This window comes from Pteronotus mesoamericanus, unplaced genomic scaffold, assembly GCF_021234165.1.
Source record: "Pteronotus mesoamericanus isolate MK-2021 breed Mesoamerican mustached bat unplaced genomic scaffold, CSHL_Meso_final contig_100, whole genome shotgun sequence".
NCBI lineage: Eukaryota > Metazoa > Chordata > Mammalia > Chiroptera > Mormoopidae > Pteronotus > Pteronotus mesoamericanus.
The window spans coordinates 17540192-17567363 of NW_026554999.1; the positions used below are offsets into that span (position 1 = coordinate 17540192).

Below are 27172 nucleotides of genomic sequence, written 5' to 3' on the forward strand. Positions count from 1 at the left end.
GTCCTCCACCTTTTCCTCTCTTTCTTCTTTTCTGCTAGGTTTTCCATTTTTCCTTTTAACTTTTGCATCTTTCAGGAAACATTTTTTGACCTAATGTTTAAGTGAACAGTCACTTTTAATACAAGATGATAAATTCTTTGGCCTGGGTATTGGGGAAGTAATATCTATGCTAAGAGATGTATAGAAGTTCTTGTTAGTAGTTACATCATATTCATTTTTAGATATACCGTGAATTATCTAAAGATCCCCTTTTTGATGAACAGTTACATAGATAAAGACTGAGGTTGTAGGCAATACTATAATGAACAACCTTGTACAAATCTTTATTTCTGTGGAATAGATTACTAGACATAGTAATTCTGCTAATTGCTGTATCATAGGGTATACTGTGTGTGTGTGTATGTGTGTGTGTGTGTGTGTGTGTGTGTGTGTGTGTGTGAGATTCAAAAAGGTAGCAGTGAACCATTTCACATTTCCTCAAAATATTAACCATAGAGTTACCATATGACTGAGCAGTTCCATTTCTAGGTATCTTGATACCCAAGAGATATGAAAAGAGATGTTCACACAACAATTCGTACATGAATGTTCATAGCAGCATTGTTAATGATAGCCAGAAAGTGGAAACAGTGACCATGTCTATCAAGTGAAGAGTAGATAACCAAAATGTGGTATATTCATATGTGGAATAGTATTTGGCAATAAAGAGAAATGAAGTTCTGATATATACTGCAATACAGATGTCTTAAAAACATTATGCTTACTTAAAGAAGCCAGTCACCAAACACTACACATTTTATGATTTCACATATGTGAAATCCAGAATAGGCAAGTAGAGATAGCCAAAAGAAAGATTGGTGGTTTTCTAGGGCTGAGAATGAGGGAAGATAAGGATATAGAGGGTAGAGAGAGAGTAGAAATGGGGAATGACTGCAAGGGAGTACTAGGTTTTTGCGGGGGCGGGGTATGATGAAAATGTTCTAAAATTAGATTATGGTGATTGTTGCAGAACTGGGTGCATATACTAAAACCATTGAATTGTGTACTTTAGGTGGTAACCTTTATGCTGGATAAAATGTATCTCAATAAAACTTTTTTTTTAAAGGATGCAGCCAAATTGCCATCCTAAAAGACTGTTGGTTAAAGGTCTTTGATTGCAAGCGATAGAAACTGATCCTGGCCAGTCAAGCAAGAAGAGGAATTTCTGAAAGAACACTGTGTAGATAGGTCATAGAATTAAATATGAGGGGTCTTTTTCTCTGGGCTGTCTCATTTCTCCACAGCAGAAAATTTTGTTTTACTGCCTGGGCAGTACCCTGACTGTGAGTGTTTTGAGCTGAAAGATGAGGCGTTGGGTGGTCTGAATATAGACATCGTTAATCTTTTCTTGGCAGCCCCACTCCAACTCTCTTTTCTCCTACAATTCTTCTGAGGCAGCAAGACAAACTGGCCTCCTGCTTTGAGCAGGGAAGCTGCAGCATTTTCTGCCTTGATGTCAGTTATTAGTTCCTACGTCTGCTTTCTCTGTTCAGAACCTTTTCGAAATTTCTGTCTGCTGACCCCCCAGATGTTGTTGTGGGGTTTATGTTTTTTAAAATTACTCATTTTAATGAGACTTAAGTAGGAAGTATTTTTTGACTTTTTAATAAATAGAACTAGCTCTTGGTTTTATTCCAGATTCCTTTTATCCCCTTTGTTAGTGTCTGTGTTTGTTTTTGTTATTTCCTTTCTTTTAATTTTCTGGTTTCTAAAAAGCATATATTTTGTTAATTTTATCTTTATTTCTTTTCTTCAAAAATCCCTTTGAAACAAAAAAATAAAATAATTTGTAGCACAGCTGAATAACCTGTAAATGTGTATACATACGTATGGACTAATTAACCATCATAAAGTAGTTGTTTCTAATGATTTGTTTGTTATTCTTAAAAGAAACATTTTGTTGTGTTCTGAGGATGTCAGAGTCACTTCTTAGATATTAATTTTAATAATAGTAGCTATATTTGTTGAGTATTTATGTGCCAGGCAGTATGCTGGCTATACATGAATTTTTTTAAGTATTAAGTGTTTCACCTTTTTAACAACTCTGAGGCCTGTTAACTGTTCTCATTTTACTAATGAAGAAACTGAGGCTTAGAGGTGAAGTAACTTACCAACATTACACAGTCATGAATGAAGTGCTGGAGCTGGGATTCAAATGCAGATGACGTGACTCCAGAACTCACACTCTCAACCGTTGCATTCTGTGGCATGTATAGAGTATTTATGATGGCATTTTTTGGTTAATATTTTATTTCTAAGCAATTTCAAACATGGGGAATCATCGCAAGAATGAAACCAAAAAATCCTATATAGTCTTCACTCAGATTACTTGATTGTTAACATTTCACCATATCTGCCTTATCACACCCCTCCAAATATGCACATACCCAAATAAAATGTTTCTGAACTATTAAGAGTAAACTGCAGAGGGTATCTAAATACTTCTGTGTATATTTTCTAAAAATAAGGACATTCTCCTAGATAACAATCCATCAATTTCAGGAAATTAACCTTAATACTATCATTTCATCCATGGATGCCATTTGGATTTCACTACTTATCTTGTTTTTAATAGCAAAAAAAAAAAAAAGAAAGAAAGAAAAAGAAAAACACAAAAGCAGAAACTTATTCCCCATCTTCCTCCCCTTCCTTTCCTTTCTGATTCAGGATTACATGTTTTTCTTAGTAGTTAGTTATCTCTTTAGGCTCTTTCAATTTCAAACCGTTCTTCTTTTTCCTTGTCTCATTTTGGGTGTTCTGATTTTCCTCTATGAATAGATTCACGTTTTGTATCTTTGAGAAGGAGTATCATAGCAATGCTCTGTTCTTGGTGCATCACATCAGGAAGCATATTATGTTCCATTACTGGTGATGTTAACTTTTATTTTTAGTTAAGGTAGTCTATGTTATGTTTCTCCACTGTTAATAAGTAGTTCGTACTTTTATTAGTTTTGGGAAGAGATAATTTGATACTCTATAACTCTCCTATTTCTTATCCAACTTTTACCTACCAGCTTTAGCATCCATTTATGATTCATCATCCCAGATTTAGCCAAAGGAAAAACTTCCCTTAATCTGACTTTTGTATCCTTTTGATTCATTCATACTGTTCTTTGAATACTTCCTTCCTTTCTGTCACAAGACATTCCAGGCTCACCTTGTACTTTCCCAATTCCAATCCTAGAATTAGCCATTTCTCCAGGAAACATTGGTTTCTTGTGCTGGATAATGGTTTAGAAATCAAGATTGACTCGCCATATATACTCATTGCCACTGGAGTGACATTGATTCTGGACTCTGAACAAGTGAACATACATGTATATGAAAAATACATCTATTTATATTTGTATATCTATAGTTATATAAAACCATAAGTTTACACTGATACCTCTGCTCTAGCCCAATACTATGAGATTCCTCCAGCTCTTCTGTTTTTCTGTATTTGTGTCATCCTTCTCTGACTGTGAAGAATCTGACTCCAAGTATCCTTGGTGCATTTACTAGTTTGATTTGTAATCCTGTATATAGCCAATTTCCTGACTCATGAACCTCCTTCTTGACCCTGGTTCCATCATACATGTGGTCACATGGGCTCACTTGCTTCTGGTCCCCATGACTACATTTTAAAGTAATGTTTAACTAAATTTTATTTCTTTTCCTTTATTGTCCAGGTCTTCCAAGATTTGCCAGCCAACCAACATCTTCTTCAGTTTATGCTGGGAACAGTGCAGTTCTGAATTGTGAAGTTAATGCAGATTTGGTCCCGTTTGTTAGATGGGAACGGAACAGGGAGCCTCTTCTTCTGGATAACAGAGTCATCAAACTTCCAAGTGGAACACTGGTTATCAGTAACGCGACTGAAGGAGATGGGGGACTTTATCGCTGCATAGTTGAAAGTGGTGGACCACCAAAGTACAGTGATGAAGCTGATTTAAAAGTTCTTCCAGGTATTCATTTATTACCAAGACTAACGGTTTTATGTTTTTTGATGGGTAAAATTTGTTCTGGTAGAATTTTTTAATAAACATTGTTCAATATGTATGTGACATATTAGTATTGGCATAAGGAGTATCAGTTTCTTCTAAGGAGGACAAAGAAGAAAACATATGAGATGTATTTGTATTTTAGTTAATGCATTTTTCAGGAAAAATTTAGCAAGCAATAATGTATATTCAGTGTCTGTTATATTCTTTTTGACCAAAGAAACATTGCTCTGTGCTTTTTTGGTCAGGCTTACCCACAACAGGATACATGTTTGAGTTCTGTTACTTCCCTATAATAGAATACTTTTTATAGTTAGGTCTTTTTACTTGTAAGAATTAGAGACTCATTCAGGCTAGTTCCTACAAGAGACGAGCAGAGTGGTTACTGCAGCAGCTCTCGAAACACTGGTAAGCAAGAGTTCCTGAATCTTTGTAATGCTCCCCATTTTAATGAAACCCAGCTCCTCTTTCCATCTTTCCTTCTCTTTGTGACTTCTCATTCTCTGTGCTCCTACCAACTTTCCTCATATTCTGTTTCATGTATCTTTTCTTAACTATGCGACTTCTTACTCATTATTTTCTCTCCTGTAGCTCATCATAGTCTACCCTCTTAATGTTTCGTGACTTTTCAGCTTCTATTCCCACTGCTAGGTTCCCGATTCTTTCCACATTTCTTATTTTATGTGAGCTTATTAATATAATTGGACCATCCCTACATTGTGTGGACAGTTTTTATACATGATGACTTCATAAGCTCATTTTTAGCCTGTGGATTGGCTTGCAAAGTGAGTCTAATATGATGATGAGCAGTGATTCTTGATGGTGCTCCTGATGGTTCTTGAACTGATATTTTACAATGCAGTGTCTTTCTTTGTCATCATCATCTTTACCCGTGTCATTCTTATCCCAATGTATTCTCAGCTTAGCAGCCACAGTTATCTTTTAAAATGTGTATTAGATCATGTCACATCTTTGCTCAGAACCTCATAGTGGTTCTCCATTTCAGAATAAATGTTAAACATCCTTTGCCTGTAAGGCTTTATGTGTAAAATTCATGCCACCTCCCTCCCCCATCTCTCTTCTTCCATTTTATACTTTTCTCTTCCTCACTCTGTGATTGTGGCCACCTTACATTTCTAAAACACTCCACCATCAAAGTGAAAAGGGAACCCACTGTATGGGAGAATATATTTGCCAACAATACATTGGATAAGGGTTTAATCTCCAAAAAATATTAAGTACTTTCATGACTGAACACCAGGGAAAAAAAACAGTCCAATAAAAAAATTGGTAAAGGACTCCAGCAGACACTTCTACACAATGAGATATCACCCCACACTAGTCAGAATGGCCATCATTAATGGCCAACAAGTGCTGCTCAGGCTGTGGAGAAAAGGGAACCCTAGTGCACTGTTGGGGGGAATGCAGACTGGTGCAGCCACTGTGGAAAACAGTGTGGAATTTCTTCCAAAAACTAAAAATGGAACTGCCTTTTGACCCAGTAATTCCACTACTGGGAATATAGCTTAAGAATCCTGAAACATCAATTCAAAGGAATATAGGCACCCCAGTGTTCATAGCAGCACTATTTACAATAACCAAGATTTGGAAACAGTCTGAAGTGTCCATCAGTATATGAGTGGATCGAAAAACTGGTGCACTTATACAGTGGAATACTACACAGCAGTAAAAAAGAAGGAATTCTTACCTTTTGCAACAGCATGGAAGAACTGGAGACTATTAAGCTAAGTGAAATGAGCCAGTCAATGAAAGACAAATACCATACGATCTCACCTGTAAGAGGAATCTAATGAACAAAATAAACTAATAAGCAAAATAGAACCAGAGGCATGGAAACATGGAACAGACTGACAGCTGTAAGAGGGGAGGAAGAAGGTGGGGACTGATGAAAGAGGGAGAAGGGAGTAACCAAAGAACATGTATGCTTGACCCGCGGACATTGACAAGGTGTAGGCATTGACTGTGGAAGTGGGGGATGGGCTGCGTGGAGGGGGAACAAATTGAGACAACTGTAATAGCATAAACAATAAAATATTTAAGTAAAAAAATACTCTAAACATGATCTTGCTTTTGGGTCTTTCTGCTTGTCATTTTTTTTAATCCTCTTCCCTCAGATATCTGCCTGACTCACTCTCTTACCTTTCTGCTCAAATATGACTTTATCAAGTAAGCCTGTTCTTGACCAGTGATTAAAACAATCTTCCATTCCTGCCTCCCCACCTTTAACCCTGGTGCCTTCTCCTTTCCCCTTCATTTTATTTCAGAACATACCACCTCTGACATACTGCATCTTTTATTTTGTTGTTTCTCCCCCTGTTAGAATGTAAATTCAAAGAGGAGAAGGAATTTTGTCTTAGGCCAAGAATGGTAACTGGCACATAGAGGCTAGGAAATATTATTCAGATTTGTTTGTTTCTATCAAAATTCATTTAAATCTAGCTAAATAATTCAAGGTTAAAAAAAGAGAACTATTGTCAGATAGTGATATCTTCCAGACTACTACTTGACTTGCCTTTATGTGGCAGAGTTCAGTTTTACTTTATACCCAGGGAAACAGTCAAGCAAATCCTCTAAACTGGAACCAAGGAATATGAGATTCTCAGTGCCAAAGGATGAGCTACCACTTGTTATCTGCAACAAAAACAAAGTACTTAATGTTTTGTTGACTTAGGAGAGCTGTGCTTGTACAGCGCAGTCTTCTTTTTTTTAAAAAAAAATTTTTATTATTAGTTTTCAATTACGGCTGACGTTCAATATTATTTTGTATTAATTTTAGGTGTACATCATAATGGTTAGATAATCATATACTTTACAAAGTGTTACCCCGATATTTCCAGTATCTACATGGCAACATACATATTACAATATTACTGACTATATTCCCTATGCTGTAGTTTACATCCCCATGACTATTTTCTAACTACCAATTTGTAACATACAATACATTAATAATAGTAAGATGTGAAATAAGTTTATTTTTTAGATAAGCATTAAAAAACCCAGAACTTTTTTTTGTGATGATTAATAGATAACAGATAATTTATTTTTGGTTGAAATGTTAGTAGCCCACAGTACATTGCTGACATTCTACTGTTTTTCCCTCTGTAAAGGGCAGTATATTTATTTTATTTTCAATTACGGTTTAATTCAGTATTATTTTGTATTAGTTTCAGATGTATAGCATAGGGATTAGACAATCATATACTTTACAAAGTTCTCCTGCTTATATTCTCAGTACCCACCGGGCACCATAGATAGTTTTTATAATATTATCAACTATATAAGAAGGAACCACCCAAAAATGGAATTTATTTATAAAAAATGTGTTCTTACATGTTTAAACTTTCAGTTACCTTCAAACTGCTCTCCATTTGATGCACTACACCTATTGAGATGTTTTTTCCACTGTCAAAACAGTTTTTGAACACGTTGGTTTTGATGCCTATTAGTGCTTCTGCTGTTTTTTGTTTCACCTCTTCCACATCTGCAAAACGTTTCCCTTTGAGGACTTTTCTCATCCAGGGAAATGAAAACCAGTTGCTTGGGGATACATAGGAGTCTTGCTGTTTTTGGTCAAAAACTGCTGAACACTCAGCTTGGTGTTGGCAGATGTGCTCATTAATCACCGGTCATGAAGTGGGCAAAGACATTGAAAGAGTATGCAAAAAAATTCACTGGAACCAAACACAGCCTCTCACAACAATGCCAGCTGGTGCACTGATACAGATGGGTTCCTTGAACACTCACCTAGCAGGAGAATCCTGTCCTACAGTGGGCCTGCCGACCAGAAGAAAATTCCGGGGTTTTTTGGGGTCCCCCCTCATATTCTCTATACTGCACTTGAGATCCCTGTGACCATTTGTAACTACCCATCTGTACTTAATCAATTCCTTCACCTTTTTTACCCAGTCCCCCAAACCCCCTCCCCTCTAACAACCTTCAGTCTCCTCTCTATGAGTCTGTTTCAATTTTGAGTCTTTGTTTATGTGGTTCTTTAGATTCCACATACAAATGAAATATATGGTATTTTTCTTTCTCTGACTGACTTCACTTAGCATAATGCCGTCTAGGTCCATGCATGCTGTCGACCAGTGGTAAGATTTCATCCTTTCTGATGTCCAAGTAAGATCCATTGTATGTATATGTACCACCACTTTATTATTCACTCAACTGTTGATGTACACTTGGGTTCATTACATATCTTGGCTATTGTAAATAATGCTGCACTGAACATAGGGGTGCATACATTGTTTTAAATTAGTGTTTGGGGTTTCCTTAGATACATACTCAGTAGTGGAATCACTGGATCATAAGGTAGTTCCATTTATAATTTTTTGAGGACCCACCCTCCATGCTGTTTTCCATAGTGGGTGCACCAGTCTGCATACCCCTCAACAGTGCACTAGGGTTCCCTTTTCTCCACATCCTTGTCATCATCTGTTGTTTGTGGGTTTATTGATGGTAGCCGTTCTGACAGGCGTGAAGGGATATCTCATAGTGGTTTTAATATTTGCATTTCTCTGGTGGCTAGTGCTGTTGATCATCTTTTCATATGTCTATTGGCCATCTGTACGTCCTCTTTGGAGGAGTGTCTGTTCAGGTCCTCTGCCCATTTTTTAATTGCACTGTTCGTTTTTTGGTGTTGAGTTGTATGAGTTCTTTATAAATTTTGGATATTAACCCCTTATCGGATGTATCATTCGCAGATACGTTCTCCTGATCAGTAGGTTGTCTTTTTGTTTTGTTGATAGTTTCCTCTGCTGAGCAAAAATTGTTTAGATTGATGTAGTCCCATTGGTTTGTTTGTTTGTTTATTTTTGTTTCTCTTGCCTGAGGAGATCGATCAGAAAAAACACTGCTAAGAGAAATGGCAGAGATTTTATTGCCTATGTTTTCTTCTGGGTGTTTTAAGGTTTTGAGTCTTACATTTAAGTCTTTAATGTATTTTGAGTTTATTCTTATATATGATGTAAGAAGGTGGTCTAGTTTCTTTCCTTTTTTTTTTCTTTTTTTTTTTTTGCATGTATCTGTCCAGTTTTCCCAACACGATTTATTGAATAGACTGTCTTTAGCTCATTGAATGTACTTGCCTTCTCTGTCATAGATTAATTGCCACATAGGCGCAGGTTTATTTCTGGGCTCTCTGTTCTGGTCCATTGGTCTCTGTGCCTGTTTTTATTCCTGAGTTTCTGTTCTCAGTACCATGCTGTTTTGATTACTCTAACCTTGTAGTATAATTTGGTATCAGTAGTGGTGATCCCTCTGACTTGGTTCTTTTTTCTCAAGTTTGCTGTGGCTATTCAGCGTCTTTTGTGGTTTCATGTAATTATTTGGATTGTTTGTTTTAGCTCTGTGAACTACTCTGTTGGTATTTTGGTAGGAATTGCATCGAATCTATAGAAGGCTTTAGGTAGTGTGGATATTGAAGTTATTTCATCCTTCCTCTCCATGAGCACAGTATATGCTTTCCTTTATTTGTTTTTTTCTTTATTTTTCTCCAGAAGTACAGTCTTTTTGAATAATGCAAACTTTGGATCTTCTACAGAATTTTGAGAAGACATTGTTTTTTGGTTACGAGACATTGATAGATCAATGTTAGTCAGAGAAGTATATTTTGTGGTTGATTACAAAGGTGAGAGAAGGCTAATAACACTCTGAAGCAAGTGGTTCTATTGCTGAATAGCCAGCTGACTTTTAAAGCCTGTGGCTATCACTGATGGATTGGCTCTCAAAGACATATTCTCTGAAGTGACTTGTCACTAATCTGTTAGACAATTTTTATTTGTTACTATCGCTGCAGAACTATCATCATTTCATGCACAACTTTAAAGCCAGATGCGGTGGTTATCATGGCTATAAGACATCTTTTCCTAAGTGTGTGGGGACAGGAGTCACCTCTGTTTGCCTGACAGTGTTTTCTTTTCCTCAAAACTTAACACTAGAAATATCACACTATCACAACTTAGAGAACCCTATCTTCATAAGAATGTGGCCTTTTCATGTGTTCACAAAGAACAACTATATAAAGTGAACACGCATAGAGTGGTAGCCTGATAGTTGCACTGTTGTACAGTCAAAGGATTGACAGAGTGAATGAACCAAGTTAAAGATGAAACTCAGAAAGATTTTCAGAAGTATCACACAGATATGGGGAAGAAAAGGAAACCTCTTAAGATGTCACTGTGAAAGGGGAGGATGATGCCAAAGATCCTGAGCTTGCTCAGTCTCGTCTCTCTCTATATCTGCTGGGAGGCATTTACTTTTTCCTATCTTTTAACGTAAACGGGATTCATGTCAAACCTCCCTCAGTTAACTAGTAAGTACCTTAAAGGCAGGAGCTATAACATACGTCTTTAAAGCCCTCAGAGAACCTAGCACATTGTTTTGCACGTAGGAGTTATTTAAGAAGTGTTTGCTCATTTAAATGGAATTTTCTTATGATAGTTTCACTTAAAATATTTTTAATGTAAAGCCACACAGACTGAATAGGAATTTGCCATTCCTTATCATTAAAGTGATAAAGTGCTTTCTTAATCATTATCTGTTTGTTTGTTTGTTTGTTTGTTTGTTTTTAGATCCTGAGGTCACGTCAAACTTGGTATTTTTGAAACAACCTTCTTCTCTAGTCAGAGTTGTTGGTCAGAGTGCAGTGTTGCCATGTGTTGCTTCGGGACTCCCTCTTCCAACCATTAGATGGATGAAAAATGAGGAGACACTTGGCACAGAAAGGTAATGTCTGCCTAGAAGCCTTTTTCAGCAATAGCTTGAGGCTTGGTCTTATTTTATTTGGGACTATTGATTAATAAAAAACCGGTTATGTGCTTTTTTATTTAAATATCATAATACTCATCATTCTTAACACGTTTATATGCTGTGTATGATTAGAATATTTAAAGAAAAAGTGCTTTCAAAATATTACGGGGTTAAGCTACAGTAGCCTTAGCTTAAAGCCTCAGGACCTCCTTCTCTAAATTGCTGCAAGATTTTCCAGTCCCAACTAGCCTGAGACTTCTTACTTACTCTTACATGCATTTTGTTGATAGTAGTTTTTTTTCTTTTACTCAAAAAGAAATGTATCTCTCTCATCCTTTTGTGTTTGTCTTTTAAATAATGCCAGCCTTCTTCTATGATTACAAATTCCTTCTCTTCCACAAAAGCCTTTTCTGTTAACATCAACCACTGTGTCATCCATCCCATCCCCTCATTACTTCCTATGGTCTGGATACTTTTCTCAGTTGTATTTTGATAAAAGAATGGTGGTGGAAGTGGCGGCGGCGGCAGTGGTGATGGTGAGGTGTGTTTTGTTTCCAAAACAAGTTATCTCGTGCATTGTAAGGGTGCTCAGTAATATCCTTGACCTGCACCCTCTCAGTGCCAGTAGCACTCTCACGTTGTGACAACCAAAATTGTTTCCAGATATTACCAGATGTCTGTTAGGGGACAAAACAGTTCCCAGTTATGGACTGTTGTTCTAGAGCAGTGCTGTCCAATAAATATATGATGCAAGCCACACACATAATTAAAAATTTTCTGATAGCTACATTAAAAGTAAGAAGTATATGTGCACTAAATACAGTAATAATTTTTGCGATTTAGCGGTTAAAGTGCAATGTAGTTCTACCAAAACATAAAGCTTGTGTTAAGTGCTGCTTCTACATTTAAATGAAAATTAAATAAAATTTTGAAAATTACTATCCTCAGTAATTTTAGCCACATTTCAGGAGGTCAGTAGCCACATGTGGCTCGTGGCTATTGATGTGGATAGAGCAGGTCTAGAGTTTGTCAATTTAGTAATTCAAAGTACGCAGATAATCTTAAAGTGAGTAGTTCAGTAACTAAGGCATGGAAAGGGAGACCTGTACAGTCAGCTTGGTAATCAGCCTTCAGTGATCAGCGGGGGGATGGTAGAATACAGTCATTGTTTCTCACTTGCTCCATTAGCAAAGCTGATGGTGTCATCTCCAATATCACCTGATTTCTTTCTCAACATCCGTCCAGTCAGCTGCTTCACCTATAGTTTACATCTTTTTTTCTCCTTTCCCAGCTAAATATTATGCAAAGGATTTTTAAGACTGCCAGAGAATGTTTTAAACATGTGCTAACAAACATAGGGAACATTAAAATAGGGGATAAAAATTTCGAGCTCTGAGAGAAGAAAATTTTACGGGCTACATTTTTGAATAAAATGTTTATCAGGAGTAGGAAAGCTGAAATAGGTTATTTTTAAAACTTTAATATTTTATAATAGAAACACATTCTGAAGATACATAAAATATAGGAGCTTTCTTAAGAAATAAAAGTGAGAATTCATATGATTCTCATTTGTTTATTAAATAAATGTCCAACAGTCTTTATTGAATGCTGATTATGTTTGGTACTGTTCTGAGTAATGGGAATACAGGAGTAAACCAAATACAGTTTTTACCCTTAAGGAGCTCATATTTTAGTGGGGAAGAGTCAGACAACGATCATATAAGCATAAATTTTCAGTTTATGGTAAGTGCTGTGAAGAAAATTATGACTCAGTTTGTCATGAATGCCAAGAGAGGTACATGTGGGATTGCTGTTTTTATACAATGTGTTAAAGAATTGTTCTCTGAGTAGAATGGGGTCTAGGTGGGTCAGAGGTCTAGAAACCACAGTAGGAATGCCACATGTTTTTCTTTCATGTTATATTAAATTGCTACATTTGATTTAATCAATTATTTCTGAGGGGAGGTGTTTTTTTAATTGAAATTAAATGTGGATATCTATCATGGCTAATAATATTCATTCCAGTTTTAAGGATAAATCAGGAAACTTTTAAATTGAGAATACTATGTTCTGTTCTGATTTCTCTGGGCTCCCTCATACTTGGGGGGTATGTGGCAGAAAAGGCTGAGAAGCATTGCTTTGATATATCACTTTCTCAGGAAGTTTCAGAAGAATGTATAAGTAGGACAGTGTTGGTGTTGTTCACATTGGTATTTCTAGACCCTAGAGCATTGCTTGGCATGTAACAGGGTAGGGAGAGTAGTGACTGATATATTTTGGTCGAATGCTTGAATGTAATATAGGAAAATACAAGGAGGTGAATGGATCACAAAAAATGCGACAAGTTACATATAATTACTCAAAATGTTTTTGAGCTAAGAGCCTTATGAGATATGTAGGTGGACATTAGCTTATACTTTATTTAAACCAAAAATTCAAAATTTAGAAATTGAAAGAAAAAGTTAGCCAGAAATCCATATAGTACTGGACTAGCTCTAGTAAAAAATCTTACATTATTAGACATCTTCCTCTATTAATAAACTTGAGACATCTTTGAAAATGAATATTTTAAAACATTACCACTGCCTTCATTACTGTCTTAAGAATTGATATATTTACTTAATCTTTTGATCAAATTTATTAACATTCAAACCAAACACAGCTATTGAAGGGGTGGTGGTAGTTGCGGAAATGTATCCCATTGAGTTGTTTACTTTAAAGGGAGAGATTCCAAAAAATACAAATGCTAAAAGTGCAAGGTACTGACAACAAAATGTAATTTAATAATCAAATAATGTTATGTTTTAGTGGAATGATCAGAACCCTGCCACAAAGGAAGAAGTTATAGTTATAAAAATGCTTAATGTTATTAAAACAACTTGTTTAATAAACAAGTTAAGGACTTCCTGTCTAGGAAGATGGAGTGGATGTATTTTTCCCTATTGTTCTAGCTAAGTACAACTAAACACCATAGAAATTTTATATAAAGCAAATGTAATAAGACTCTGAAATGTGGAGAGAGGGAGATTGACTGATTAGGGACCTTGGCACCGAAGGAACATGATGTTGAATTCCTTAAGTTTAGCTTTTGCCTCATATATATACCAACTTGAGCTGAAGTAGCCGGCAACCTGCATCATTAGGCACATGCAGAAAGCTTTAACAGTTTGTGTTCTCTCTGCCAAAGAACCTGGAAAGGGGCAGACTAGCAAGACCAAAATTGTCAGGCTATTAATCAATTGTACTCCAGCTCAACACCACAGAAGAAACTGGCCCTGCCCTCACCATGCCAGCAAAGGCCAAGTGGGAAACCTTGATTTCTACCTTTGCCAGGTTGTATTGACCTCCCAGCGATGTGGTGTCAGAGGCTAAGTAGGGAGCCAAGGCTTTCGTTCCAACCAGGTGATATCAGTAAAGACCACATGGGAGAATGTGGACTTTTGTTCCATTCACAGTGAGACACTTTTTCCCTTCCCCACTTGGGTACTTTCAAAGGAGGCCTTAGTGGAGAGTCAGAACTTTCACTACCATGTAGGATTGAATCCATCCCCATCATGGTGTCTGTGATGCCATGGGGGGAACAGTAATGAGGTATTTTTGCTTCACCCAGCCAGTGGGTAGTATCAGTGAAGGCCTAGTTGAGGAACCAGGACTTTAAACCCTGCTAAGGAGTAATGAGGAGGCCTACCACACCCCTCATGGATTAATAAGAGGAGGGAACTCTGCCTCCCCGCAACAGTGATTAGGTGGCATCTCCCCTTTACTCTGCTAGAGTGGTGTCAGAAGAAGCCAGCTAAAACCATAGGCTTAGTGAGATTCAGGGTCTGATAATGTGATACCCCAGGTATCCAGGTTTCAATAGAAAATCACTCATCATGCAAAGAACCAGGGAATCTCAAGTGAGAAAAGACAACCAATAAATGCTAACATTGCGGTGACAGGTTTTAGAATTATCTGACAGAGATTTTAAAGCAGTCTTCATAAAAGTGCTTCAGTGAGCAACAACGAACACACCTGAAGCAAATGAAAACATGGAATATCTCTGCAAAGAAATAGAAAGTCTTCTCAGTGAAATGAGAGATTTAAAGAACTTGTGGCAAGTTTCGAACCTAGAGAAGAACAAGAAAAAAACAAAAAAAAACCCTCAGTAGATGGGCTCAGCATCAGACTGGCGGGGGGGGGGTGGCGGGGACAAAAAAAGAATCAGTGAACTGGAAGAAGAGAGAAAACACAAATGATCATTATTAGTAGTAAAACAGATGATGCCATTCCAGACCCTGCAGACATCAAAGGATGATTAGGAAATACTGTAAATAACTGTACACATGTAAACTTGACAACTTAAACAAAATAAACCACTTCCTCAAAAATACAAATTATTATTATGTAGCCCAACATAAAATAAATAACCTGAATAACCCTCTAACTGTTTGGGAAATTGAATTTGTCATTTTAAAATTCCCAAAAAATAAGTCTCTAGGCCCAGATAGTTTCACTGGAGAATTCAATCAGTGTTTAAAGGATATTGAACAGATATCCTACCCAGTCTCTCCAGAAAACAGAAAAGGAGGAATTAAAAATAGTACCAAAACTAGTCAAAGATAGTACTAAAAAAGGAAAACTACAGATAGATAAATATTGGGTTGGCCAAAAGGTCAGTATTTTTTTTTCCTTAAATAATGACACATTTTCATTTTGACCAGTAACTTTATTGATTTGGATACTTTATGTCAGCTGTCTCCCATGTGGTGTAACATTTAAGTGTTCTCAGTTAATTTCTCAGTTTGACTGCTATTAACTTCCAGCAGTATATTTATTGGTCTCTCCTACCATGGAGCATTGTCAAGCAAAAAATCTCCAGCATGAATCTTCTCAAACCACTTTTGACATGTTCGATTAGTCACAGCACCTTTTCTACACACTGCACAAATCTTTTTTTTTTGGTGTTTCAGTTGTGTTTCTACCTTTGAAATAATAAAGCATAATATGCCAAAAATATTGCATATTTTCTTCCATCTTCAGTAGTAAAATGGACACACAAAAATTCACCAATTTTGATGTTATTTTATCATTTTAAAAGTATATTTCATTGATTATGCTCTTAGAGTTTCCCAATTTTTCCCCTTTGCCCCCCTCCACCTGTTATACCCCATTCCTTCTGGCAGTCCCTCTACTTAGTTCATGTCCATGGGTCATACATATAAGTTCTTTGGCTACTCCATTTCCTATACTGTTCTTAATATCACCCTGTCTTACTTTGTACCTACCAATTTATGCTTCTTAATCCATGCACCTTTTATTCCATACTCCCCTTACCCCTCCCAACTGATAACCCTCCAATTGGTCTCCATATCTATGGTTCTGTTTCTTTTCTGCTTGTTTGCTTACTTTGTTTTTAGATTCAGTTGTTGATAGTTGTGATTATTTTTTTTTGTTGCCATTTTAATGTTCATAGTATTGATCTTCTTTTTCTTAAAGAAGTCCCTTTAATATTTCATATAATAACGGCTTGGTAGTGATGAACTCCATTAGCTTTATCTTGTCTGTGAAGCATTTTATCTGCCCTTCCATTCTAAATGATAGGTTTCCTGGATAGAGTAATCTAGGTTGTAGGCCCTTGCTTTTTATCACTTTGAATACTTCTTGCCAGTCCCTTCTTGCCTGCAAAGTTTGTTTTGAGAAATCAGCTGACAGTCTTATGGGAACTCCTTTGTAGGTAACTATCTGCTTTATTCTTTCTATTTTTAAGATTCCTTCTTTATCTTTAACCTTTGGCATTTTAATTATGATGTATCTTGGTGTGGTCCTCTTTGTGCCCATCTTGTTTGGGACTCTCTCTGCTCCCTGGACTTGTATGTGTATTTCTTTCATCAAATCATGGAAGTTTTATTTCATTATTTTTTCAAATAAGTTTCCAATTTCTTGCTCTTTCTCTTCTTCTTCTGGTACCCCTGGGATTCAAATGTTGGTATGCTTGAAGATGTCCCAGAGGCTCCTTAGCTTGTACCCGTTTTTTTAAATTCTTTCTCCTTCTTGCTATTCTGATTGAATGTTTGTTTTTTCCTTATGTTCCAAATCATTGATTTGATTCTTGGCTTCACTCACTCCACTGTTGGTCCCTGTAAACTTTTCTTTATTTCACTTAGTGTAACCTTCATTTCTGATTGGATCATTTTTATGCTATTGAAGTACCCAGGGAGTTCCTTGAGTATCCTAAATAACCAGTGTTTTGAACTTTGCATCTGATAGATTGCTTACCTCCATTTTGTTTAGTTCTTTCTCTGGGGTTTTGTTTTGGTCTTTCACTTGAGCCATATTTCTTTGTCTCCTCATTTTAGCAGCCTCCCTGTGTTTGTTTCTGTGTATCAGGTAGAGCTGCTGTGAGTCCCTGTCTTAGCAGTGTGGCCTGTTATAGAACTGTGGGCAGGGTGACCTGGTGTGTGGCTGGGATCTCCTGCTCTGGATGTATCCCTCCTGATTTTTACTCACTATACATGGATGTGGGACCACCCCTTCCACATCTCTGCATCTCTGCGCCTCTTTGAGTGTCTCTGCATTTCTTCGCACATGTCCACCCCTCCTACCCATCTGGGTGAGTGTGGCCTCTTTAACTCCTTGGTGGTTCGACTTCCATACAGCTTGATTTTCTGATGATTCCAGGTGGCATTTGTTTCGTAGTCTATTTTTAATTTTTGCTGTGGTGTGCGAGGAGGGAAGCCGTGTTTTCCTATGCCTCCATCTTGACCAGAAGTCAGTAAGTTTTTTTTTAAACACACGCTGATATGACAACTGTCACAATACAACCTAAAAAATTGTTTCAAATGAAGTTTAAGACAACTAAGTGCTACTAGAGCCATCTTACAGGGAAAAAAAAAAACCCACGAACTTTTTGGCCGACCCAAATATAAAAAATATATGAGTAAGAAATAAACAATCTTAAAATATTAGCAAATAGAATTCAGCAGTATGTAAAAAGTCATACACACACATACACATACATACATATACATACATATACATGTATACATACATATACCAAGTGGGGTTTATTCCAGGGATGCAAGGCTAGCTTAGTGTTCCAAAATTGAATGTAACAAACGACTTTAACAAACTAAAGAAAAAAACCCTACAGGTCCAAATTAATCAATGGAGAAAAAGCATTTGACAAAATTCAGTGCTCATTAAACAACCCTCAGAAAAATAACTTGACAATATCTAAAAAAAAATTCCAGCTAACATTATGCTTACTGGTGAAAAGATACTTTCGCTTTAAGAGCAGGAACCAGTTATAGCCCTTCACAATCATAGTGATGAAAGTTCTAGTCAATTCAATAAGGCAAGCAAAGGAAAAGGCATACAGATTAGAAAGGATGAAATAAAACATTTCTATTTGCAGGTGGTATGTTTGTATATATGGAAGATCCTAAGGAATTCACAAAAATCTCTTAGAATTAAAACATGAGTTCAGCAAGTTTGCAAGATAAAAATCAGTTGTATTTTTATATATTAGTAATGAATATGTGAATTCTGAAATTACATTCACTCACACACAAAAAATGCAATATTAGGTTTAAATCTTACAAAAGCTGTTAGGTTTGTATGCTAAAAGCTAAAAAATGCTAATGAGAGAAATCAAAGAAGATCTAAATAAATAGACATACTGTGTCCCTGGATTGGAAAACTCAACATAGTCAAAGTGTCAGTTAATATGCAGATTAACCCAGTTCCCATCAAAATCTCAGCAAGATTTTTTATATATGTAGACAAGATTATTCTAACATTTATATGGAAAAGTAAAGGAACTGGAATAGTTAAAATGATTTTTTTAAAGTGAGAAGACTCAGTCTACCTGATTTCAAAACTTACTATATAGTTACAGTAAATAAGACTGCAGTATTGGTGGAGAGATACATATGTCAGTGAAACAGAATAGGGAATCCAGATATAGACCCACATAAAAAGGCCCAACCAAATTTTGACAGAGATGCTAAAGCAATCCAATGGAGGAAAGATTGCCTTTTCAACAAATAGTACTGGAGCAATTGGACACCCATTCGTAGACAAAGCACACCTCAACCTTAAGTCTCATGTCTATATTAAAAAAATTAACTCAAAATGGATTATGGAACTAAATGGAAAATGAAGTTTTAGAAAATAAACATAGAAAATCAGAATCTAGGACTAGGCAAAGTTCTTAGATTTGACACAAAAGACACAATCCATAAAAGGAAAAATTGAAAATTGGATTTCATCAAAATTACAAGCTTCTGCTCTGTGGAAGACACAATTAAGAGGATGAAAAGGCAAACTGTGGAGGGTTAAACTACAGAGAAAATATTTGCAAACATCGTCCCCAACAAAGGACTAGTACATGAAAAGATGCTCAACATTTCTAGCCGTTAGAGGGATGCAAATTAAAACCACAATGAGATGTCACCTCACACCTACCAAAATAGCTATCATTCATAAATTGACAGACAAGTCCTGGTGAGGATGTGGCGAAAAGGGAACCCTAGTGCACTGTTGGTGGGAATGCAGACTGGTACAGCCACTGTGGAAAACAGTATGGAATTTCCTCAAAAAATTAAAAATGGAGCTGCTTTTTGACTCAGTGATCCCACTGCTGGGAATATACTCTAAGAATCACAAAACACCAATTCAAAAGAATTTATGCACTCCTCTAAGTTCATAGCAGTGCTATTTACAATAGCTAAGATTTGGAAACAGCCTACTCATCAGTAGATGAGTGGATCAAAAAACTGGTACATTTACATAATGGAATACTGTGCTACAGAGAAGAAGAGGGGATTCCTGCCTTGTGCAACAGCACAGGTGGAACTGGAGACTATTAAGCTAATTGAAATAGTTAGCATAGTCAAGAGACAAATATTGTATGACCTTACTTATAGAGGAATATAGTGAACAAAATAATTACCAAAATAGAACCAGAGACACGGGATCAGGGAGTAGACTAAAAGCTGTAAGAGGGAATGGGGTGGGGCGGGGACTGATTGGAAGAAGCTGAGGGATTACTCAAAGAATATACATGAAGGGCTCATGGACATGGCCAAGGGTGTGGGGATTGACTATGGAAGTAGGGGGCGAGGTGGGTGGAGGGAGGCAAAGGGGGGAAAACTGGGACATCTGTAATACCATAAACAATAAAACAAAAAATGAAAAAAAATGAATGTAAATATCAGGTATAATCACACTATTCATGATTATTAAAATTTTAGTATATTCTAAAAAATGTGTAAAGGATATTTCAAAATTCAACATTAAAAAGGCATATAATCCAGTTAGACAGTGGGCAAAGGCATGAATAGATGTTTCACTAACAAAGATATATAGATGACAAATAAACACAAGAAAAGTTGTTTAACATTTACTAACCATTACAGAAATTCATATTAAGACAACTAAATTAAATCCACAATGAGCACAATATTACATATCAGTATAGCTAAAAAGTGTTTTTTAACTGATAACACCAGTTACTGTCAAGGTTTTGAAGAAACTGGATCACTTTGATATTGCTGTTGGGAATGTGAAATGGTACAGCCACTCTGAAAACCTGTTGGGCGGTTTCTTAAAACAAACTATGTGCAACTGCCATATGACCTACCATTTACACGCTTCGGCTTTTATCCCATGGAAATGAACTTGGGCTTTTATCCCGTAGAAATGAACTTACAATTGACACAAAAACCTGTCCATATATATTTATAGTAATTTTATTCATAATAGCATCAAACTGGAAACCACTCACATGGCCTATATTGAGTGAATGGCTAAACCAACTGTGGTATCTCCATACTGTAAAATTACTTGCTAAGCAATAAAAGGAATTAACTATTGATCTGTCCAGCAACTTGGATGAATCTTCAGAGAATTATGCTTAGTTACAAAAAGTCAGTCCCCAAAGGTTACATATTGTGTGATTCTATTTCTGTAACATTCTTTTTGAAATGAAAAAATTACTGAATTGGAGACCGATTAGTGCTTGCCAGGGGTTAATGAGGAGGTGGGAGTGGAAGGGAAGTAGGTAAGGCTATAAAAGTGCAGTATGCGGTAGTGGTGATGGAGATGTCAATATCCTGGTCGACATACTGTACTAGAGATTTATAAGATGTTACCACTGGAGGAAACTGGGTAAAAGGCACATAGTATCTCTCTATAATATTTCTTAGAACTGCATGTGAACCCTTAATTATCTCAAAAAGTTTAAAGAAAAAATGACAATAAATTTTGTACCAGAGAATATATAAGACAAGGTCTGTCTGGAAAAAGTCCAGCCATTGTTAATATAGTGAGAATTGTTTGCATGACATTGATGTAACCTGGCAGCCTAGGAAACAGGACTGGAATGCACATGTGTAAACAATGACAGCTTCACTGTACTAGTCAGTGGGGGGAGGGCAGAGACGCCATTGGGTGAACATGTGTGCTGCATGGCTGTTGCATTCCAAATAACTGAGTGAAGCAGCAAATGTGCATCAGATCCTGCATTAAGCTTGAATATTCCTCTGTGGAAACTATTCGGATGAGTCAGAAGGCTCTTGAGGACAGTGCAATCATTGAGTGCAGGACAAATAAAAGTGTGGCACAAACACTTCAAAGATGTTCGAGAATCTGTTGAACGTGATCCACGTTCTGGAAGGCTTGCAACAAGCAGAACGCCTGAGAATGTTGAGTGTGTGCAGGCTGCAATTAACAAAGATCAGCAACTGACAGTGCGAGAACTAGGAGCTGATTGGGGGATTCCAAAAACTACTATGTCTGAGATTTTGACATAGGATCTTGGCACGAAATGTGTCATGGCAAAATTCATTCTGTGGCTTCCGCTACCAGAGTAGAAGGAACATCGTGCTGCAGCTGCTGGTGAATTGATTCAAACATCTACCAATGAAACAGGTTTCCTCAAGAAGGTCATAACTTAGACGGGGACTGGGGAGTCCTCATCCTATGTACAATGTTTCTTGTGTCTTATATCTTCTTTAATAAATCTCTATTTTTCATATTACATGGCTGTATACTTTCTCAACAGACCTCATGTACTCTTCCTACCCTGCTGTTTTAGAATGTCTAAGAAGTCCTTTTTGTGCTCTAGGTCTTACTGGTATCCATCCTGTCCAGCACTTCTATGATTTTTTTTCCCCAAAATTTTCCCTCTCCAGGGCCTCCTCCTCTTTTTACCTCTAAGGCGTGTCTCTCTACCACTCAGTAACAACACACAAAAAACCTGAGTTTAACAAGCAGTTGTCCTTTTGCTTCCCCCTTCACACTCACTGCCACATTTAAGTCGTCTTTGACACGTAATTCTTCCTCAGCTTCTCTATTCAGTTCATCTATCTACAAGATCTGTCATTTTACCTCCTTCCAAGCTACTGTCAATTGTCCCCACAATTACTGCAGTCATCTCGTAACTTTTCTTCCCACATATACTCTGACCTCATTCCAAATGCATCTTCACACTCCTGCCAGATCAGTCTTTTCAGTGCTCAAACCTCACTACATCACTGGCAAATCCCCTCCCCATCCCTCAGCCACTTTTTAAAATGTATAATGGATTTCCACTGTTTTTAGGTTAAGAACTCAAATTCTTAAAATAGCTTCCAAAGCCTTGTGTGGTCTGCTCCATTCTCATTTTTCTCTTTTTTCTCTCTCATACCTGCCACACTGGTTATTTTCAGATTCCCAAATGCAATTGGACTTTTTCTGCCCCAGATCCTTTTCATGAGCTAGTCTTATTTCTGAACTATTTTTTCTCCCTCATATGTGAGTTTCTCCTTATTCATTAGATAACAGCTCAAGGGTTACTTTGGTTAGGAAAATTCTATTCTAATTTCCTGGCATGTTCTTCTGATAAACCATTTTGTAGAATTACCATCTTTTATGTCTGTCTTTCCCACCAAGTTGCACGACAGCACTGACTGTGTGTTTGTTAACTGCTGCATCCCTTGCTACCACCTGACACATACAGGCACACCAATAAATGTATTAACTGAATTAATAAAGCCCTCTCCTTACTTTCATCACCCAACTTTTTTTGAGAGTGGACAATTCTTTTTGCCTTTTGTTTACCTCTGTTGTTACTGCCATAGGTCATCTCTTTCTCTTTAATTCTAGACCATTACAATAACTTGACAACCAAACTTCCTGCTTCTAGTCTTTTTCCCACGTCTTTCTTCACTAAATCTGATCATGTTACTCATCTGCTTAAAAGCCTTCTCCCCTTTGCCAAAAAAAAAAAAAAGTTCTCCTTAGCACACCAAGCTTTCCTCGACTGATCCTAGCTACTCAGGGACACATAGCCACAGTCCTTATGTTCAGCTGTACTCAGTTTGAGTCCACTGACTCTACATACTTTTATTTCTCACATATTATTTCTTTTGCCTGAATTTTTGAAATTTGGAATCGTAAAGGCTTGACTGCCATTTTACAACAAGCTGTTATACAGTTTTGTGTGCAACTTGAAGATATTATCCCTTTCAGGTTTCGTCTAAGGAGAGTAAAACAACTCCATTAAGAATGATTGATGTGTGCTCTACTGGCACTCAGTTATGGCAAATATGATGCATAGCAAGTATTAGGAATATTTTTAGTGTAATTATTAGGTATCAATACTGTATCTTGATGTCAAACTAGTGTTCCAGATTATGTTCCTCTCAGCTAGGTATCATGTATATATTGCTAATTTCCCATTTGTGAACATGGTTTTCTGTTTCTGAAGCTTAATAGTGATTTTCTCCAAGGGTAGAACATAGTATTTTAATGTTTGTAATTTTTTCTTATTTTGTCTTGTCTATTTTACTCCAGTCATTCTTGCTCTGTTCCATTATAAATCGTCTTCTCTGTTCTATCACATAAAGTTGGGATTTGAGGGCATGGTTAAGATACTTTGAATAGGAAGGCCACTTAATAAGGTTTAGTAATCATCTTGCAGAGTATTTCTTAAAAAAGTTACCAAACCTGATTCTGATTTTTCTTTTTCTTTGTCCAGAACTTAATCTTGTTTATCAGATTCAGGAACACTACCCAAGCTCACAGCATACCAAAATTTAAGCCAGAGTAGCACTTTACTTAGGATGAGAATTGTAAATACAGCACAGACTGAATTGTCATTTCCTCTTATTTTTTTACTATCAGGAATTCTATATGAAAAGCCAAATGATCAGAATATTTCTTGTTGAGCATAGATACAGACAGAGAATATAACAGTATTAACATTTGAGAGAAAAATCTGCCCATCTGCCCAGTTTAGATGTAGAACCTCAAAATAAAAATAAAATTGTAACTCTCCAAACTCTTCAAATGAATGAAACTGATTCACTTTGTAAAAATTTGATCATAATATTGATTTGTAATTTCTTCCTCATAGTTACAGGGTTGTTTTACTTTCTCTTTAAATGGACTTAAATCACATGGTAGAGTTGTGTTGGAAATGATCAGCATTCTTGTTGATAATGGCACAATGGTGGCTGATTCATGTCCAGTCACCACACCCAGGGAGCTGCTCTCTGGCAGCTGCCCTTCTCTTCCCCCTTCCCTTCCTCTTTCTTCCCTTTCCTTGCCAAGACCATAGGAAACTCAGTAGGCATTGTGACCCCCTGACTTACTGTTTCTGATCTGACATTTTGCCCTCTCTATTAGTCATCTCATTGTGTCATAGCTGTGGTGGAGTGACTCTTAGATTAATTCCAGACTTCAAAATCACATGATTTGCAAAAACAAAACAAAAATCACTGGGCACAGTAGGGACAGAGTGATGGGCTATGGTGAGTGGAATTGGTCACAAAAGTGATATCCCTTTGGGAATAATTAGAAATGCTAGAGATGATTTATTATAACATTTTGATTTGTATTTGTGATATTTGTGCATGAAAAATATGAGCAAAGCAAATTGGACTAAATTAAATTCTAATGATTTTATATAGTCTTTGTCCATCTAAAGCCATATAAATAATACTGCTTAAGTATTTTCTCTGTTTTATGTGGAGAATTTTTCAGGTATTTTCCCAATTCTGAAATGTATCAATATTTTTTTTTATGCAGTTCTGAAAGATTGGTATTGCTGGCGGGTGGTAGTCTGGAGATCAGTGATGTCACTGAGGATGATGCTGGGACTTATTTTTGTATCGCTGATAATGGAAATGAGACAATTGAAGCTCAAGCAGAACTTACAGTACAAGGTATGTTGATATTTCCTGTATAAATAAAAATCCTACGTACTGTATGGGTTTACCAGTTTTTTAACATTAACATGGGAAAGGCAATACAGCATAATAGGTTTAAACCAGACTCCTTGGGTTCAAATTCTGGGTCTTATATTCACTAGCTGTGTAAGTATAGGAAATTAACTTCTCTGATTTTTCTCATCTGTAAAAGGGAGATAATAAGAGTACTTACTGTTTTGGGGTTGTTTTGAAGATTGAAAGAGTTAATATTTGCAAAATTCCTAGAATAGTGCCCAGAATATAGTAAGAGCTTTATTGTTATTGTTATAGTAAGAGCTATATTGTTATTATGTGTAGTAGTAGTAGTGTGAGCTTTTGGAAAGTTCAGTACACTTTTCTTTTCTCACAATATTTTCTGACAAAGACTTCTCTGTTCTCTGATCCAGAACCATGGATCTCCTAAGCATTGGTATCCCCTCCTTTCAAGTGAATAGATCACCCAGGACAAGGGAGTACAGCGTGGCTCTCAATGTACATGGTCATCTGTTTGATGATTTATTTCCTTCTGTTCAGCCAATGCTGAGCATCACCGCATTTTCCCTTATAGGTTTTCTGATTTAGAAGTCATAGAAAATGAACATGGCATGCACGCATAATCTTTTTTATCTGATTTCCCTTGCCCTTCCTCTGTATGCAGGTATACCTTCTTTCCTGTGATTTGCCTGCATCTTCTTTTGTCTTTGTTTTAAATAAAAATCTTTAAAACCTCCATCACTTCTGGGAAATCCAACAGCGCTCGGATATGTTGAGGTATACGTTGACTCATGATATTTATCATCAGCTTGTCCCAAATTGTACTTGATAGACTACTTCTTGATCTATGGTTTGGGGTTGTTTCATATTTTATATGAAAGCATTTCTCTTGGTACATTTTGTGGGATTTAGACTGGGAAATAGAATAGCCACATTCTTACTCGAGTGGTTATCAGAGGACTCAAATGTGTTTTGGCTAAGAATCAAGGAGCAGCCCTGGCCAATTGGAGCATCATCCCATGTACCGAAAGGCTGTAGGTGCAATTCTCAGTCATGGTACCTACCTAGGTTGTGGGTTTGATCCCTGGGTAGGGTACATGCAGGAGACAACTAACCATTCTCTTAACTCTCTCTCTCCCCTTCCCCTCTCTTCCTCACATATCATTGGGTAAGAATTAAAAAAATTGAGCATACTGTTTTGGGGTTCTGTACTGGGGAAGGCAGTAGAATGTTTATATTCTCTATTGTAATTTGTGGGTGGATTCATAATCTCTGAAAATTGAAAGAGCAGGCCTTGGAGTTCACATAACTATTACCTCATATTTTCTACATATGCCTCAGTTTCCCTCAACGTAAAGTACCTTGTCATTGGCTTCAAATGACAGGCATAGTGTCCACCATAAATGTCAGTTGCATTTGTCCATATGATTATTTCCTCCTCTTTTATTTTTATACATTGTATGAAATTTAATTGAAACTCTGCCTATTAACTGAATTAACTAAATTTTTTAGTTATAATACATACATCTTACAGTTTGTACCGAGTTCCATTTTATAATCTGTGCCTAAAGAGAGGGCTCCTAAGTGGACACATTCTAGAAAACTGAGAAAGAAATAATAGTAAGGAAGCCAAGATACTAACAGTTACAACAAGCCTTCCCTAATGAAAACAGCATGGTGCTGGCTCATAAATAGGCAATAGAAAAGAATAAAATACAACTGTTACAGTAATGATGGAAATTGCAAATAGTATCAAAATGGTAATTCAGTTCATAGGGTGAAAGATTTTCAAGTAGAAGAAAATAAAGTTAGATCTCTACTTCAGACCAAAGGTCTAAGAGTGGAAAAGTAAAGAATAAAAGAGTGAAATAGTGTTTATTATCTTTGATGAGAGAGATTATCTTAGGAAAAACAGAAAATAGCATGTCAAGCAAAAACTAATAAATTTTGACAACATAGACATTAAAAAATTACATAGATACAATCTTTTCAGTAAAGGTGAAATACAAATGTTAGACTGGCAGAAAATATTTGTAACACATAGCTGAGATATGGACAGGATCTTTAAAATACAGAGAGCTTTGCCATGGCTAGTGTGGGTCAGTTGGTTGGATCATTGTCCTATAAACCAGAATATTGCACGTTCGATTCCCGGTCAGGGCACAT

General features: G+C 36.6%; 1 protein-coding gene across 8 annotated transcripts in view; it reads left to right on the forward strand.

Moving 5' to 3' along the window:
* Positions 1-27172, forward strand: part of NEO1 (neogenin 1) — a 273818-nt gene that overhangs the window by 87369 nt on the left and 159277 nt on the right. For all 8 annotated transcript variants that reach the window (XM_054564206.1, XM_054564642.1, XM_054564241.1 and 5 more), the window contains exons 3-5: positions 3711-3986; positions 10619-10772; positions 24852-24988. In XM_054564206.1, coding sequence (XP_054420181.1) covers positions 3711-3986; positions 10619-10772; positions 24852-24988 — 567 coding nt within the window. The remainder of the gene's footprint in view (positions 1-3710; positions 3987-10618; positions 10773-24851; positions 24989-27172) is intronic.